At 58.3% G+C, this 17,925-nt stretch overlaps 2 protein-coding genes and 1 long non-coding RNA gene across 3 annotated transcripts; 1 reads left to right on the forward strand and 2 right to left on the reverse strand.

The window, feature by feature from the left end:
• Nucleotides 1-528: 528 nt before the first annotated feature.
• XKR7 (XK related 7) lies at nt 529-7,900 on the reverse strand. The gene is given in 4 exon segments (XM_053992626.1): nt 529-1,877; nt 1,959-2,158; nt 7,475-7,791; nt 7,793-7,900. Coding segments are annotated over 4 exon segments (1,578 nt in total). The 3' UTR covers nt 529-924.
• Nucleotides 7,901-9,781: 1,881 nt separating this feature from the next.
• LOC128815700 (uncharacterized) lies at nt 9,782-12,506 on the reverse strand. Its single transcript, XR_008439707.1, has 3 exons — nt 12,415-12,506; nt 10,677-10,768; nt 9,782-9,932 (listed from the first exon to the last, which is right to left on the reverse strand). It is a non-coding gene; the product is annotated as an uncharacterized LOC128815700 (long non-coding RNA).
• On the forward strand, nt 12,296-13,870 carry PDRG1 (p53 and DNA damage regulated 1). The gene is made up of 5 exons (XM_053992625.1): nt 12,296-12,465; nt 12,558-12,633; nt 12,753-12,827; nt 13,126-13,206; nt 13,521-13,870. Exons 1-5 carry the CDS (start codon nt 12,382-12,384, stop codon nt 13,601-13,603), a joined length of 399 nt encoding a protein of 132 aa, XP_053848600.1. The 5' UTR covers nt 12,296-12,381; the 3' UTR covers nt 13,604-13,870.
• The last annotated feature ends 4,055 nt before the right edge of the window (nt 13,871-17,925 follow it).

Genomic DNA, 17,925 nt, shown 5'->3' on the forward strand with positions numbered 1-17,925 from the left:
GGAGAGGAGAACGGCTGGGGGTGAATCCCACTTTGGGGAATCCGGGGAACGCCGGCGGCCCCGCACAAACCCCTCAGTGGTGCCAGACAGGCCCTGCCACCCCCGGCCCCAGCGGAGGTAGAAAATGTCACACAAAATGTCACCATTCAGGTGAAAACAAACCCAATGAGATGAAGCAGTTCCTGTGGGGATGGGGGAGAGGATGGGGTGCAGCCATCCTGGCCGCAGCTGGGGTGCAAGGTTCATGCCCACCCATGAGGGGCCCCCCCAGGCCAGGGTCTACACCCCACAGGATACTGGAGACCCCATGGAGTTGGGGACATGGCTCAACCCTAAGCCAGGGGGACTGAGGATAGATATGAAGGGGCTCACTTCGTGTTGGCGTGGCAGAGTGTGGGGGAAGTGGGAAACATGGGGGACTGAATGGAGCCCCGGCTGTCCCTGCCCCAGCTCCCTGGGGGTCACAAGCCCCATGCACACCCCAGTGCAGCCATGTTCCATCCCCACGGCTCTGCCGTGGCACAGGCACCTCTGTTCCCGTGTGCTGCCCACCGTGCCCCACCGTGCCCCACCGTGCCTCTGGCAGCTGCCAGCCCCCATCCCAGGGTGCCCCCGGTCCCCATCGTGCACCACTGATACGGGCCACAGCACCCACCGCCTGGGCTCAGGCACCGGTGAGGTATTTTGGCAAGGACGAGCCCTGGAGAGTGTGGGGGCGGCCGCCGTCGGGTGGGACGGGTCTGGACTGCGGAAAGGCAGCGCGGGGAGGGGATAGCACCAAGAGACCTCCCCGGCCACCGCCCACGAGATGCTTGGCATGGCGACACGGCAGCGCCGGCAAACCCGAAGGAAGGCAAACAGCTCTGGAGACACAGGGTGGCCTGGTGGCACCGGCGCTCCCGCCGCAGCCTCACGCCCCGCAACCTACACGGTGGTCTCGTACTCCAGCACCTCCTGCGGGGCGCCGGGGGTGCGGTACTGCAGGCGGGGGGTGGTGGGCGACGCGTACTCCAGCGCCAGGATGGTCTTCCGGAGGCGCCGGTCGATGAAGTGGGCATCCCAGGCCGGGTACTTCTTCCTGGGCAGGTCAATGCGGATGACGGGCCCCTCTGTCCGCGGGGCGCGGGCGGCCGGCGCCGGCGGGGCACAGGGTCTCACCTGGAAGACGGGCACGCAGCTGTCCCGCTCCCCCGGCGCCCCGTCCCGCTCCCCCCCTGTAGTCCGCGGCAGCGAGCGCGGGGGGCTGGTGACGGCTTCCACGGGGGACACCGGCACCGGGGGTGGCTCCTGCCGGAAGATGCAGCCCACGGAGCGGTGGCTGAAGATGGGGCCGTTGGGGTGCAAGAGGCAGTAGTAGATGAACATGAAGAAGATGCCGAGGGCGAAGCTGGAGCTAACCACGCAGACGAGGATTAAGGCGTTGAAGTCGGAGGTGGCCTTGCGGTCGTAGTACAGGAACCAGAGGATGGTGAGGGCGGCGTTCTCTGACAGCGTGATGATGTAGTAGATGCACATGCGGTAACGGCTCCGTCCCTCCTTGACGTTGAACCAGCAGAAGATGTAGATGATGCCCACCACCATGTTGTAGATGATCTCCTCCCACTTGGACATGCAGAAATCCGTCTCACCCTGGATGATCCAGAAGGTCATGATGCACCAGTGGGTGACGATGAAGATGCCGAAGTAGAGCTGGAACACGGAGGCGAAGAGGGCAAAGGCGATGGCACGGGCGGCGATGGTGAAGAGGTGCCAGAGGATCTGCACCACGGCGCCCTTGTAGGACATGGGCATCTTGTCCTCCCGCGAGTCCCGCAGCACTTTCTGGTAGGACGCGATCATCCAGGCCAGCGAGACCAGAGAGGCTGAGGCTGAGAGTCCTGCAGGGAGCGCCATGAGAGCCCACAGAAGCCAGGGACCTCCCTCCCCCCACCCTGTCCCCTGCCAGCACAGTCCCTTACCCTGCAACGGCTCGATGCTGTTCTGCTGCACCATGATGCTGAGCTGCAGCACGAGCTGGGGCGCGCTCTTGAGGAAGGCCTCCAGCAGCCGCAGCATGCTGATGTCTGCGCTCTCGAACATCATCCGCCAGTAGAAGTGGCGGCGGCGGTGCTCGGCCTGCCACCGGCTCTGCAGCCCCAGGTACAGCGTGCGGAGGTACCTGTGCGAGGCAGGGGAAGGGTGAGATCAGCCCACGCTGCCAGGTGAGCTCACCCCACTCTGTCCACTCCAGGCAATGCCCTGTGACTCCTACCCACCTGTTCCTGCTGATTTGGGACCATGGAATGCCCCCTAGGCCAGGGGTGCCTGGAGCTGCAGGGCAGCAGCAATGACGAACGCATCCCTGTCCCAGGCCAGGGTTCCAGTTTGGGAAGGGGCAGCTTGTGCAAAGCCAGCTCAGAACCCCAGAACCCCAGGCTATCACCACGCTGCCCACCCAGCCATACACTGCCTACCCATCCATCCCCTACTCATCCTTAACCACCCATGCAGGGTCTGGCTTCCCCCAGCCAGGGATCCCATCCCCAGCTTCACTTTCCGGCCACCCATGGATTCAGGCTGCCCCAACCCAGCACCACATCCGGCTGCTTCTCAAAAGGGATATTTTGGTCCCAGCTGGCGCAGTGCCCACCCTGCTTCCTCCTGCCCCGGCCAGGATGGAGGAACCAGCTGGTTGTGCCGTGCTGCCCACAGGAAGCTCCTGGAGCTCATGCCGGTGTTGCCTGGGCTCTTGGCAGGGCTGTGGGTGCAGCCACACGCTGGCCCTGGCCATCTGGTCGTCGGCCGGGGGTCAGGGGAGGTGTGCGTGGCACCGACGCACGCCCGGCTGAGTCACCGCCACCAGGGACCCTCCCCACGGCACCGGGCCAGATCTGGCACCACAGGAGGGGACACAGGGCTGGCCAGGCAGGGCTTTCCCGGGCAGTCCTGCCTGCACCACAGCCAGGGCTCTGCTGGCAAGGAGGAGGAGCTGGGTGAGGAGGAAAACAGGTGCAGCAGGAGGACATCAGGCCACAGATTCCTCCCAGAGAATAAAATCCTCTGGCAGAGCAACAGCTTCTCCATCAGCTCCAGAATGTGCTGCCAGACAACTCCATCAGCCCAGAGCATGGCAGAAAACCTGATCGCAGCACTTTCAGCTCATCCGTCAGCAGGAGGAGGCAGGAGCCAGCCCTGCTCCCGCTGCAGGGACAGCAGAGTGCTCCCACCCCCGGGGCTGCACAGCCCGGAGAGCACAGTGAGGGCCATCAGCTGGGGCCACCGAGCCCTCAGGACACGGCTGCCATCTGCTCTGCCCTGACAGCCCCACTCCCAGCTCTCACTGGCTTCTCTGTGCTGGTGTCAAAGTGACGTTTTAACCTCCACCTCCGGGGCAGCACCTAATTTTAGCCTTTGCTGCAGCCTGTCCCTCACTGCTTGGGGTGGGGAGAGGCTGTGGCCACCTGGCTCCTGGCTCCTGGCACAGATCTGCATCCCAGTGCCACCTGCTCACGGCAGCCAGGCCAGTGCTGCCATTGTGGCACCACCAGGGCCACAGCCCTTCAGAAGGGCCCGGTGAAGGACCCTCCTCTCTGGTGGGGAGCAAACCGGTGGGCAGCCCAGGGGTGGAAGGCACAGCATAGGGGGAAAAAACAGGGGAATCAATGCAAAGCCCTGGCTGCTGTAGGGCTTTGGCCACTGCTGTCCCAGGGCACCCATGCATGAACCAGGCTTGGGAGCTGGTGACCTCATCCTGTCCCTGTAATTAGTCTTGGTAATTGGGCTCATCAGTGATCCCACTGTCCATGGCACAGAGCAGCCCCCGCACATACACTCCAGAGCCCCAGCCCTGGGTCCTGCACTGCTCAACAAGTGACCCATGGCCTCCCTAGCTTTCAGCAAGGGCACAATTATGCCTCTGTCTGCCAGCTCCGTAAGTCTCATTAAAACGAGATTTCATCTCCCATCAACTCGCCCGAATGAAATGTTGATTCTTATTTGTTCTGCATTTGATCATCCCGTGGTGTTTCAGCCCAGCGAGTGATCCCGGCGCTGCCAGCACGGCGGGCACTCCCCAGCCCTGCGCCACGGCAGCTGCACGGGAAACACAGAATCAATCACTTGAAAAAAAAATCATTTAATTTTCAAAAAAACTGATGATGAGGCAGAAACCGACAGCGAGAGCTCTCAGGGCTAATTGCTCCCTCCTTTGTATTGCAAAGAGTGATCTAACAAAAACCCTGCAGCAGGAAGGTGGTGGCTTGGTTGGGCACTGGTTTTGTCAGAGCCCCACTACTGGTGACAAGCTGGATTTGTCACCAGTGTCACTGTTTGCCCCCAGCTCCCAACTACTGAGCCCAGTTTTCAGGTGTTGAAAAAAAATGAATGAGGAGAAAAGCCCCACTCTGGTTACAAACAAATCCCCTAATCATCATCCTCAGACAGAAAAGGATGAGGGACCCTCTGGTCCCAGAGTGAGCAATAGGAAGTGTGATTTTCCTAGAAGATAATTTGGGATCTCATCCCTTAATCCTGTATTTAAACAAGGAGAAAATTGCTTCTCTGTTACAGCCATTTTAATCCCTTACACATCCTACCAAGTCAGGCCATCAGGGAGAGCTGCACATGTGCCAATGTCACTGCACTCACTGTGTCCCACCAGCCCCACAGCCCAAGATGCCCTGGCTACTCGGGGCAGATGGAAGTACCTGAGGGCACCTGTGCTCAGGGAAAGGTTTTGTCTGGCCCTAAAAACCCCTTGTCCTTTGCACCGGGGCCAGGTGGGAACTGCCAGCACTGGGTCCTGCAGCAGGACAAGATGACCCCGAAGCTGGGGGCCCCAAGCACTGGGAGGGCTCCTGCCCCCACACAGACAGAGCAAAGCTCTAGAGAGCAGAGTGGTGGGGAAACCTGCAGGTTGCAGCTCTGCCACCCCTCATGAGCCCACCCAGGATGACCTTGCCCTCCTGCACTACTACCAGACTGGCACCAGGACTGAGGGGTGGCACTGGGTCCCCAAGCCAGCAGAGGATTGGGGTACACAGGCTGATGGGAGATTTCAGGAAGAGAGGGAATGGCCAGACTGGCCCCAGTGACCCCAGGCAGCCAAACCCTGTGTGACCCTGAGCTAACACAGACACAGGCACAGATAGGGCTGTCCCCAGCCCAGTGGGACCTGCAGCACACTCTGGCCAGCTGCCAGCCCACGGAGGTGGCAGGGGACCCTGACACACTTCTGGGCAGGAGGCACACTGGCATGTGCAGCACCCCTGCCCTGCATAGCTGCTTTGGTGAAGAAGCTGAGGACTTTGTGAGCGGAAAACAATTCCTGAGCTGCAAAACCACCCAAGCATGGCCCAGAAGCACAGTGGTGGTGTGGAACCAGCTGGGGACAGGCCCATGCTGCTGCTGCTTACACGGGCACATGGTCATGCCACCGGCAGCATCTCCAGAGACCACCCGTGATGGAGCTTGTGCATGTGCACCATGAACATACCAGCGACAGCAAACTTCAACAGCTTTAATTAGGGATAACCACAGAGCCAGTGCTCAGAGCTGCTTTTGCAGTGGGAAGTAGCTTTCTTTTTGGGGACTGGGGGTCTTTATCAAAGGTGTGGCTCGGCACTGTGCAGTGATATTGGTAGAGGTAACATCTGCAGAAGTCAGGGAGGAGGCAGGTAAATCAGGAAGGGGGAGATGTTTGGCAAGGGGCACAGTGCTCTGACCAGGAAAAATCCTTTCTTTCACCTGCAGCATTTATCCAAGCCTTCTCTAACTGCCACATCCTCCTGCACCGGATCCAACCCCACTAATGGGTTTAACAAACTGCATTTAACTGGTCACCCGAACTAATCCCAAATCCAGAGATTAGAAAGAGCCTCAGCTGCTGCTTGAGACCAACATGTCCTGGAGGGTGAGTGCTGAGAGTTACCGCTTTAATTGGCTTAGGAGTCTCCATGGCGCAGCCGATCCAAGAGCGGGACTGACACCCCCAGGAGCAAAGCCCCCGGCTGCGGCTCAGCTCCAGCTTGGGACGGAATCAGGTGTGTCAGGCTCATGCCAGCTGCAGGCAGGGCCAGAGAGTTCCTGTCCTCTCCCTCACCAGCTCCCCTCGCACACCAAAGCAGGTTTTGCACCCACCCTGCAGCCAGAGTACCCTGAGAGTGGCCCCACGGTCAGGGGGATGGGGGAGGGCAGGTGTGCTGGCAGGTGTGCTGAGCACGGCTGTCAAACAAAGTTAAACAGCCCGGAGCATCCCAGAAGGAGCAGCAGAGGAATGAACATGCAAACACCAAGAGGGAACGAGCAAAGAGCCTCTACTACAGCACCTGGGAGGGGAAACAGGATGGAAACCCGAGCGGGGAGTGCTGCTGGCTCCACGCATTGTTCCGGGCATTGCCTTTGTCTGCCCTCCCGGCACCAGCTCCTCGAGAGCCGCTCGGTGCCAGCACCCGGCTCTCCCCCAGCGCGTGGGGTTGGAGCTGGGAGGGTGTGGGGCTGGGTCTGCGGCACAGAGGAGGAAGGTGCCAAGAAAACATCACCTTGTGCAGCTGGGGGGTCTGCAGAGAGGAGGATGAAGGGCCTTGAGCTGTCCCAGCCTGTATGTCTGCTGCTTGCCCTGCCCACACCACCAGCATGTCCTCAGGACTGCCATGGGGCAGCAACAGAGACTGAACAGGCTGGGAACCACCAGCACCTCCTTGCCCACCACTCCACAAATACAAGTGAGATCAGGACAGGAGCCTCGAGGTGTTCAGGGCCCAGCATAATCACTTCACACCCCCAGGACCATACTGCCATGGCTAGGCAAGTCCCCACCAGGCCCAGCACCACCTGGCAGCAGGGATGGTAAGGCTGTGGCACCGAGCTGGGCTGCGGCTCCTCACCCACACCCACAGCTCCTACCCACACCCACAGCTGCTACCCAAACTCCCCTGTGCCCATGGCTGAGAGCTCTTCTCTACCACCCATCTTTCTGGGGCTGCAGAGAGATTGATCCCTGTGCCTCCCCCAGCTGTCTGGGCCCCTTCTTCACCTCTCCATCCCCACCCATTTCCCCATGCCCTGCCAGCCCCTCCTGAAGTCTCCATGCTGTTATCCCCACCCATGTCCCTGCTGCACTGTGCCGCTCCCTCCAGGCCCCGCCTGGCTCCATGACCCCCATGTGCCCCCCTCCCGCTGTACCTCCAGCCCTGCCTGAGCTTTAGCAGGTGGATCAGGCCCTGCAGCAGTCCCATCCCAGCCCCCTGTACCCTCACCCCCAGGTACCCTCGTACCTCCAGACCTGCCCCAGCTGCAGCAGGTGTGTCAAGCCCAGAAGCATCCCCATCCCCTCACACCCCTATCACCCCGATACCCCCATGCCCCCTGTACTCCCATAGCTTCCCATACAGCCAGACCTGCCCCAGCAGCAGCAGGTGAATCAGGCCCTGCAGCCGCTGCATCCCCGCTGTGCCCCCACCCCCTAGGCACCCCCACGCCCCGGGTACCCCCGTACCTCCAGACCTGCCCCAGCTGCAGCAGGTGGATCAGGCCCTGCAGCAGCCAGACGCAGAGGCGGCAGCAGCCGCGGGGGCCGCTGTCCTTGGTGCCGCCGCCGCTGTCCTTGGTGCTGGCGGCGAAGTCGTAGACGAACCACCTGAGGCTGAGCATCTGCACCACGAGCGAGGGCAGCAGCACGAACAGCAGCGTCAGCCCGAACCACCAGCGCTGCCCCCGCACGTAGTAATGGGCCGCCAGCCACAGGTCCGAGGCACCGTCCGCGAAGCAGACGAGGAGCGCGCAGAACACCCAGCACCCGTCCCGCAGCCGGTACCCGCCGCGCCGGGGGCTCCGCGCCCGCCTCCCGCCGCCCGCCGCCGTCCTCGGGGCTCTCCAGCAGCACGGCCGGGCCGCCGCCGCCGCCGTCCGACTTCGCGGCCATGTTGTCGGGGGAAAGGAGGAGAAAGGAGGGAGCGGGAGAGACTTCCGGAGGGATGGAGCCCGCCCCGGCAGCGCCCGCCCCCGCCGGCCTCGCCCCGCGCCCGCCGACACCGGCTCCCCCCCGCCCGGCGCCGGGAGCGCCCGGCGGGTCCCGCCGCTCCCCCGCCGGAAGGGGCAGCCGCCCCCCCGCCGGCGCCGCGGGGTCCCGGAGGAGCGCTCGGTGCCGCTGGGCGCCGCCCCGCGCTGGGAAGGGCAACCGGCCCCTCCCCCGAGCGGCCCCCACCCCCCGGGTCCCCGCCGGCAAGGACCGCCCGGACCCGCCGAGCCCCGCACGGTGCGCCCCACCCCGTCCCGGCGGAACCACGTTGTCCGTGCTGTCCGACCACCCCTTCCCAGCCCACCGAGTACCGGAGCTTCCCGGGAAGATCCTGGGCCCCGCGGCCCCCCAGCCCCGAGGCTCAGCCCAGGCAAGACCCTGCCCGTGGGTACAGGCTTGGGCCGAGGTCCGGGTGGGTGGAGATGTGGGTGCCTCTTCTTCCCTTGGGCTGAGACAGGACCACAGACCACCAAAACCCTGCCCGATGCAGCCAGAGAGAGACCCGGCAGGGACTGGCTGGGCTGGACCTGAGCCCTGCTTTGGAGGGAGAGTCATGGAATCATCGTAGGATGGTTTGGGTTAGAAGGGACCTCAAAGATCAATTTGTGCCAACCCCTTGCCAAGGGCAGGGACATCTTCCACTAGACCAGGCTGCTCGAAGAAGTTGTATCCTCTTTGAGAAGACCAAAGATGGGGATTTGGGAGTAGGCTTTTGTTGTTACCGAAATGAAACTCGTGAAAGAGTTACATATGTTATTCCCCAGCCTTGGGAATGTCCCTGAAAGTGAAGTACCGAGGGCACTGGAGCCTTGGGTGCACAAGAGCCCTGATGCTGCCCTGCTCTGCCGCTCCACCTCTCCTCCGCTTCTTGCCCGCGGGAGTTCGGACACAATGGCAGAGCGAGGGGCCGCACCCCGGGACACGCGCTCAAAGGAGGAGCAGCGCTGTGCCGGCATCCCTGGCACTGCTGGGGGGGGAAAGGGCTGCGAGGGAAAGGGCTTTCTGTCCTTTGTGGCGGGTCTCCAGGGAGGGTGACTGCATACAGGCAGCTGCCTCCTGGAGGCAGCCCCAGCCCCCAGCCCACGGGGCCGGGCTCTGGCTCTGCGGCTCAGCCCCCGAGGCTCAGCCTGGTGCGTCGGCCTGCGGAGGAGCCTGGCTGGAGCCTGGCCCGTGGTCAGCACACTGTGCCACATTGAGAGGGGGGGCGTGTCTGATCCCGGGGAACACAGCTAACTTCCAAATTCTGCCTTGCAGGGTGCCCAGAGGGATGAGCACAAACCGAGGGTGGGGTAAGCCTGCATTCCTGGGATGAAATCCAGGGGGTGAAGATGTTACTCAGCACAAGGGAGCCGCCGGGCCCTCGGCAAGGCTCTCCCCGTGCTGCATGTATTAGCATTGATAATGAAACACCTCACCTTGAGATGCTCCTGACAGATCCCCTCCACAAATGCCTGCCTGGGGGAGGGGATGCTCCCAGCATCCCAAAGCCTGAAGAAAGCAGCCTTTCATCAACAACCAGGCAGGGCAGGGCCCCTTCCAAGAATGGAGTCCACTGGCCAGAGCCCCTATCAACATTTGGCCACTCCAGACCTCTTTGGGCTTGGTCCCTGGGGACACTCTGTCTTGGCTGGGTGATGGAGCACAGACCACGTTACCATGACAGTGGGCACAGCACCAGGGAGAGGGGATTTGGAAATCAGGGAGAGACAGACCCACCTTTCTCCCCTGACCCTGAAACACCCCCTCTGAAGCAGCAGTTAAAGATCCACAGCCTGAGAACATGGAGACCGTGGTTTGAAGTCTGATTTATCTTAACAACAGGCCCCAGCAGCCACATGAAAAGAGAAGAGAGAAAAAAAACCTTATAAACATCCCTGAAGCTTCCTGTGCAGCTGCCAGCAGGCAGGGAGGGTTTCTGGCTGCATACAGAAAAGGGCTGCAAGGAAGAAAAAGGAACATGATGAAACCAAACCTGCTCTTTCCACAAAACACACAGCAAAGCAAAGCAGCTCCCGGCAGCGGGCGGGTGGCTGCTTCCTCTGACTGCCCACTTCCCAGGGGAACTGGTCCAAATGGACCTCTGGTTCCAGTCTGAGTCCAGCTTCCAAGCAGAATGTCTGCCCCTGGCACTGGCTCCAGGAGGAGAAATCCATGATGATTTGTGGCTGGCTCAGAGCTTGGCTGGGGAGAGGCCGCAGAGTGCAGCACCAGCTACTTCTCACTGCCCTGAAAATGTTTTCCAGATGCCCATGGCTTGGCAATCCCTCAGCTGTGCTTCCCCCATGCCTGTGCTGAGCTGGACCCCACCTTCCCAGGGAGAGCAGCCCCCGCCCTTCCATGCAGCCCAACATTCCTGGCAAAACCCTGCCTTCACTGCACTGTCATTGGCAACCCCAGAGTCACCGCTTCCTTCCACTGCTGCCAGGACACAGTCAGCCTGCTCCCATCCCTGTTCCCATGCCACATCTCATCCCATCCCCTTCCCAGCCCCTTCCCCTTCCCCTTCCCCATCCCCATCCCCATCTCCATTCCTCCTGCCCAGACTCTGAAAGCCCTCCCTCCTTCCTGCTTTTTCAGATCTCCAGCCAGCTGCTCCCACCGACAAATGAGCATTTCCCAGCATTGGCATCCAGCCCCAATCCCAGTACATTTTCTGGTTGATGTCAGGAAGGAATCTAACCTGAGTGTGGATTATTCCCAGCCTGGAGTGCCTGTGTGTGCCCTAGCACTGGCTCCCACTGCTCCCCTGAAGCTGCCGTACTTCATTCGATGCTGCCACAGAGAGAGATCTCAGTTAACTGAAACAAATGACCTTATGGGATTAGGGCCAGTAATCTTCCGATCTGGGTAATCTCCCTTAAGGGATTATTTGCCCACAGAAGTGTGGTGACCACCAGCCAGCTGCTGCCTCACTCCCTCCATCCCCGTCCCCTGTGGTCCTCATCTCTGGCAGCGCAGAGGGGCCACAGCACTGGGGTCACCACCTTTGGGGAGCTCCTTGTCAAATGAGTTTCACGAAGTGCATGTGCCAGGGCCCCCAAGTGCTGGGGCTTCTCCTCTCCCCGGCCCCTGTTTGCTGCTTCAGGCAGGTTCTTGAGGCTCCCTCCCTTCAAAGCACTGATCTAAACCAGATCAGAGGTCCCCTCACCATCACCAGGTAAGCAGCAGCTGTGTGGCACAGCCAGGGTGGCAGAGATGGACAGCTGGGGACAGGGCTGCATTGAGAAACTTGAGATGCTGTTTCAGGGCTCTGTCCAGAGAAGGGACATGGGACATGAGAACCTGTGTCCCCCGTTACCCACCAGCCCTGGGTGTGCTCCTGGGGCCCCTTTCCCATTGCAGAGTGCACACGGTGAGGGTCTGCCAGTCCTCATCACCAGTGCTGTGTCTCTCTGCATCTCCCACACCCCATTTTTCCAGCTCCTCTTGCTCATGGCTGGGTGGGGCAGAAAGAAAGGGATAAAAAGAGTTTTGAGGAGCAACATATTTGCCTTCCTGCAGGCAGGGTCGTTCAGGGCAGCAGATGGATATGGTCCCCTGCCAGAGCATTCCCGGGACCAGCCCTTGCCTGACACAGACTGGGGGGCACCAGGGCTGGCTGAGGGTGAGTCAAGCTGCCGGGACCACAATTGGCTCCGGTCCCTGGAGATGGCAGGTCCTGGACGCTGAGCTACAGATGAGCCACCAGCTGCACGAAAGGAAACCTGAGCTAATCGCCCCGCGCTTTGAGTGCCCTTTATTGCTTTCTGGGATGACAGAGAGGTCACCTGCTGCTCCAAGGGCCCAGCTGCCAACAGCGGCACCGTGCTGGGAAGCAGCGAGGAAGAGGAGACAGACGGTGGTGCTGGGGGCGAGGGGATGGGCTGTGAAAAGTGATAAATAATTCACACACAAGGGGACCAGGCGAGGCAGGGCTCTCAGCCCCTGTCCCTCAGGGCTGTGCCGAGCGGGGTGGGTCGGGGGCCGGCTGCGGGGCCAGGACCGCCACTCAGGGGCTCAGCGCCACACGGCCACACTGAACCCTCCATCCTTTGGCCGGGCGGGGAGTCCCGTGGGCACAGAGGCGGCCCGGAGCCAGCCCCGGCGCCGTCAGTCCGCACTACGGACGAGATCCCACGCTGGCACCGGGCACGTCCTTCCCAGCCCACGGCCATTCACGGCCGCTCTCGCGCCCCCGGCCTCGCCTGTTCGCAGCCCCGCTCGGTCCCCGCCGCGACCCCCCGCGGGCCCGAACCGGGCGGCGCTCCCGGCGGCGGCCGCGAGAGGGCGCGCTGAGCCCGGCCCCTCCCGCCGCGGAACCCGCCCGCTCGGCTGCGGCTGCGGCCCGGAGTCGAACGGCGGCGGACCCGGAGCGGCCCCCGGTGGCGGCCCCGCTCGGCCCCGCCATGGCCCGGGACCCGGCCTTCGTGCTGCGCTACCTGGCCGAGGTGGAGGAGCTGGCCGAGGACGTGCTGGCGGCACGGCAGCAGGTACGGCCCAGCTCCGGCGGGCCTCCCCGCTCTGTCCCGCCGCCGGTAGCCCCGAGTCCCGGCCGCTCCTGCCTCTCTCGCTCCCGTTGCAGATCGTGGACCTGGACGTGAAGCGGAACCGCAACCGCGAGGCCCTGCGGGCGCTGCATAAGGACCCGGAGCCCGACGGTGAGGCCGGGCTGGCTGCGCCCACCGTGACCTCGTGGACGCGGGTCGGGGAACGGCTCCGCTGACAGCCGCTTCCCTTCCGTTCCCTTCCGTTCCCTTCCGTTCCCCCTCTCCCGCAGAGAAGGCCATGGTCTGCTTCGGGGGCATGTTCATCGAGCTGCCGAAGGCGAAGACCCGGGAGATGCTGCAGCAGGGTGAGCTCACCCCGGGGGCTCCGTGCAGTTATAAGTGTTTTAATCAGCACCATAATTAACAAGACGTTGGCTCAATTAACGGACTTGTGTCCAGGGATGGGTTTGAGGTGCCCAGAACCTCTCGAGGGGCTGATTCTGGCCCGCGCTGTGCCTTGGGAAGCACTTGTGGAAGCTGCTCGGCCCCGGGGGTGGTGGAGGCCGGGTGGGACTCCCCTGTGCCTGAGTTCTGTCCCGTGGGAAATGGAGCCTTCATCCCAGAGCCCACCGCAGTCCTCCTCACTCCCGCCTCTTATCCCAGACCAGGAAGAGCTGGATGAGGAGATAAACAACCTCCGGAAAGAGCTGCGGGTGAAGGTCAACCGCCTCTATGAAGCTCAAGGTAAACTCTCCCACTGGAACCTGCTCAGTGCCTGGGAGCTGACTCGTGTATCAGGAGATTCCTTAGTTCCATGTGTTCCTGCAGCCTCTTTTCCACTGGTTTTGCAGTTCCCTCCCTGTCCCAGCAGCGTTGTCTGTCTCTGTGTGGAGCTGTCACCCAGCAGCACCCTAAACCCCCTGCGACCCTGTGCTGGGGTGGCCCCACTTCAGCTTCCAGGGCTGTCCCTGCCCTCCCCACAGCCCCTCTCGAGTTTACCATGAACAGCTGCACTTCTTTGGTGACAAAATCCCAATGTTTTCAATGTGTTTTCTCAGGTAAGCCTGAGCTGAAAGGGTTTAACCTGAATCCCATGTCTGCTGAGGAAATGAAGCTCATCAGCCGCATCCTGGAGGGCTGAGGTGGCCGTGCCGTTGTCACTGCGTGTTTGGCTGTCACTGCGGGCTCACGTTGCAGTAGCCACAGCCCTTGGGATTTGCAGGACGTTGGTGTGTCCAGAGCCCACCCAGGTGAGGGCCCTGGGAATTGTTTGGCTCCTCAGCTGCAGCTCTGCAGTTTCTTTGGACCACAAACCCTTTCCTGCTCTGTGCTGGATCTTGACACAGTGCTGGGCAAAGGCCCACGGCTGGGGTGGAAGTGGGATCATTAAAATCAGAGCAGTGGGACATTCCTGACTCCGTGTGTGTGTTCCTTGTCGGGGGTTTATGTGAAGGCTTCTGGGGTTCGGCTTCAGAGCTGCTCCTTTGTCACGCTAGGAACAGGAGTAGGAGGGATTGGGAATCCTCCACATGCCTGAAGCACAGAAGAGGAGTTGTGCACGCCCGTGGCATTCAAACAAAGCAAAGCTGTACATCTGAGGCACGTCAGGAATCTCTAAGGATGTGTAGGGAGGAGCAGGAGGAGACAGCATCCTTTCAGTCTTGCTGGGAAAACATGTTCCACTGTTGGAAGGCAGGAGACGACAGAAATGAGGCTTTCAGGACTGGATGAAGGGATAAAACTTGGGTATGTTTTAAAAAGCAGCCTGAGGAGGGCTGAGCAGGAATAGTCGCTGAGTTTGTCTTGTAGTAAAAGGACAATTGATGTAACTAGTAGTAGTTTCTGCAAAGGTTTAAAATTTGCTGTTTTCTGTGCTCCCCCAAGTGCTTAACTTGGTCAAGAGCATACGTTTTTTAAAAAATTAGTGATTACTAGTACATGACTGCACAGTGAGTTTGGTTTTTTTCCTCCATACAGGGAAGTGTCTGGGTCCAGCCAAGCCCTTAATTTTTTCATCTTCTGTAGAGATATTTCTGGGCAGAGTTTCAGAACGGTAAACATGGCTGTTGTCCTTTCTCCAGCCCTGAGGCTGCTCACCTATTCTACCAAATCTTGCATGAGCAACAGAGCTGGGCCTGGCTCCTGGGTGTGGTCCCTTGCTCTCTTTCCTTTTTCCCAGCCATGACAACATCAAACACAGCACCACCATTTCCCTGGCTCCCTGACCACCTTCCAACTTAGCAAGGCCTTCTCCTGCCCTGGCCAGTTCCAACACACTTCAAATTACATAAAGTTCCAAAAAATACCCTGTATCTGACCCCTTAAAACCAAGGTGTGATTTCTTTAAACCAAAAAACCCAACTACCATTGCCTGGTGTAACTTAAAATTCTGCTGCTGACATTACATACCCTTAATGTGTCTCTGTCCACTTCAGGCTTATATTTCAGATACACAGACTAAAAATAACAGACTTACTACCCAAACTGTCTTGCCTGCAGCTTTTTCAGAAGCTTGCCTGTCTCCTGGGAGCAGGAGGCAGCTCACAGTGCCACATCCCAGTGCTGGAGCTGCTCTTACATAAGCCATGTGGTGCAGCCAGTCCGTGTCTCCATAATGTGATGGCAGGGTTATTTTTACAGTCTCATGGCAACAGGTTTTCTGCTCTGACATGTTTCCATAGTAGTAGCAGGAGGAGGATCAGTTGCCTGCCTGCCTGCCCTAAAAGCTTTGTTTTGCTGTGCAGAATGTGTTTAGCCCCTTTGTTTTCTTACATGGAACAGAATTAAGCTCTGCAGTGCAGAGGGCCAGCTGAGCAGCCAAGCATCCCTGTGTCAGCTAAAATTCCTCATTCCAGCCCACTGCAGCTTCCAAACTAGGAAACTCTCAGAAGCAAGGCAGCCAGTGCCTTGTGCCAGTGGTGTCCAGAGAGAAGTGGGAGCTGCTGCTGCCCGACACGAGGGGAGAGTGAACTTCATCCATGAGGGTGTCTCCCACCCCAGGCTTGGGATCAGCACCACACTTGCTGCTGTGCAGCCAAATTCCTGTTTCTTATCTGTTTCTTCCTAGGACACAGCAGCCACAATGAAAGCATTAACAGGCAAGTTACACAGCATCTTCCTCTTCCTGCCTGTAGAGGCAAGGTGATGTTTCACTTTCAGGTGAGGCTCTACTCATGGGTTGTTAGTTAGAATCCACAGCCAGAGATGATGCTGGACACACTGAGGTGTGCATGGCAAAAGGAACAATGTGGGTCAGCTTCTCCAAGTACAGAGAATCCAAGTATTGCTTCCCATCAGTAAAATACACAACTAGCTTCAGGAAAGTGCCCAATAAACAGTTACCACAGAGCCTGCAGAGTCATTTCAGAAAACATTTGGTCCTTTTGGTCTCCTAATTCCATAAGAGCTCCCACACCCTTTCTTGCTCCCCAGTGAAGATGTGCATTCCCCTCCTGTGCCAACAGCTTCAGGACCCAGCAGGACACCTGCCAGCACTGGATGAATTCTGCACCTAAATGTGTGTTTGCCATGACGTTCTCATTCACAGAACACCCAGATCTCCCCCTCTGCTGACAGGCCTCTCATTCCAGACCAGGTCAAAGCCTCCACCATGCTGCTCCTTCCCTGTCAGCCTGCAGCATCAAACTCATGGACTGAAGTACCTGAGCAATGACAATACCCCAGCTGCATGCAGGAATCAACTCCCAGACAACCAGGGACACAGCTGAACAGCTGAAAGCAGGGGACATCTCTCTGCTATTAATATCTGGGGTTAGCACAGTTCTATAGTCAATGACAAAATGCTGCAAGACCAGCTGCTGGGAACAGAGTGCTCCAGCAGCAGCATGAGTGGGAGGCACAGTGCACAAGGACCTCTGTCAGAGAGCTCTTGTGCAAGTCCTGGCTCCAACATGGGCTCCAGTCCCTTGGCAGCCCCATGCTGCCTTGTTTTCCCACTCTGAAGGGGCAACTTGCTTCCTTACTTTGCTCTGCTTCTGGATATTCATCATTTAATCACTATGAAGGTTAGAGGATTATGATCAGTTGCCAAGAAAATCATGAAACCAGACCATCCATCCCAAACAGTGTAATAAAACCCCTCAGAAAGTGATAAACATCTTCACCCCCCTGCTCTCTCTGTTCACAATGCAAAGTGAGTCTTTCAGAAGATGAACTTGAGTTCAGAGTCTCCCTGGCAGCTGGCAGTGCGCGAAGGTGAAGTGTTTACCTCCAGAACCCAGCTGAGGAGATATAACAGTAAATTAGGGAGAAACAGGCAGTTTTACCAATGGCTCATTAAGAAAAATGCCTGACCACAAAATCATTACCCTGCTAGCAGGCAGGAGTGAGTGTGAAGCAATAGGAAATCCAACCCTAAATCTCTTTCCCATATGCTGAGCCAAAGAACATTCTGAGCTTGTTGCAAAGTTTCTATTCCTGTTCTTGATGATACTAAAGAAAAAAAAAAATCCCTTTGGCTTCCAGAAAGAAAAGAAAAAAAAAAAATCATGCTGAAGCAGTAAGTGCTAAGGAAGATTCACAGAATGATCATTAACCCTTTTTAATTGCAGATGTGGGTGTCTGCAGGGAACAGGTTCCCAGCAGAGTGTTCAGATATCTCTCTGAGAGCCCAGCAGCACTGTGATGACATCAAGGACTTTCATTCCAATTAATTTCTTTCCTGACTAACTGAAGTTACTTTGGCCCTTTACCTGCAGGCTGCCTTAGCAGTAATTTTGTTTGAGGCTGTGAACATAGTAGATTGTGCACATTAGAGCTATTCCAGACCAGAAATGAGCTTAATTTATTTGTTCATTTGAAATAAAACTGTCCCCAGTGGCACCATGTGAAATATTGGGCTGAAGCTGACAGGACACAGTGCTGTAACAAGTAATACCAGTGACCACATCTTGTTAGAAGAGTTAATTTAGAGGCATTTCATAGGAGAGCACCATCAATATAAGTCACATCTAAGGGAAATTGCCTTACCTATGCTTCTGCTTGCTCTTTACATGACTAAGACTGAAAGAATAATAATCGTATTTTTGCTTGTCATTTTTGTAGTGCTATTTGCTGTTTCTGTTTCTCTCAACTCTTGTAATGACAAATCAGTTGCGTTCTCAGGTTTCTGCTGTTGCAATACTTGGGTTGTGAAGCTAGCAGATAAATTTCTGAGAATTTCAGCTGAATTTCACAATAAATATTTTTCACTTAACTAGGGAAAAAAACCTGTGTTAAAAAACAAACAAACAAAACCAACCAAGTCAAATTCTGTTTTAAAGGGGCTTTTTGTTGTTAAGTACCCTCAGTTCCTGGCCTGCATCTCAGTCAGTGCACCATGGACCTGGTGATGTTCATTGCTGGCAGCCAAACCACTCTGGGAGGAAGTTTATTGGTGCTGATGGGGCACTGCTGTGGAACACATAAGCAGGAGAGATGATCATAACCCTCCATCTCTGGCAA

This window comes from Vidua macroura, chromosome 17 (genome assembly GCF_024509145.1).
Source record: "Vidua macroura isolate BioBank_ID:100142 chromosome 17, ASM2450914v1, whole genome shotgun sequence".
Lineage (NCBI taxonomy): Eukaryota > Metazoa > Chordata > Aves > Passeriformes > Viduidae > Vidua > Vidua macroura.

Excerpts from the sequence above, each read along its gene's own strand:
- PDRG1 (XM_053992625.1), top strand. The coding sequence starts at position 12,382 with ATGGCCCGGGACCCGGCCTTCGTGCTGCGCTACCTGGCCGAGGTGGAG. Across the intron at positions 12,466-12,557 it reads TGCTGGCGGCACGGCAGCAG|ATCGTGGACCTGGACGTGAA; the intron begins GTACGGCCCAGC and ends CTCCCGTTGCAG. Across the intron at positions 12,828-13,125 it reads CCGGGAGATGCTGCAGCAGG|ACCAGGAAGAGCTGGATGAG; the intron begins GTGAGCTCACCC and ends CTCTTATCCCAG.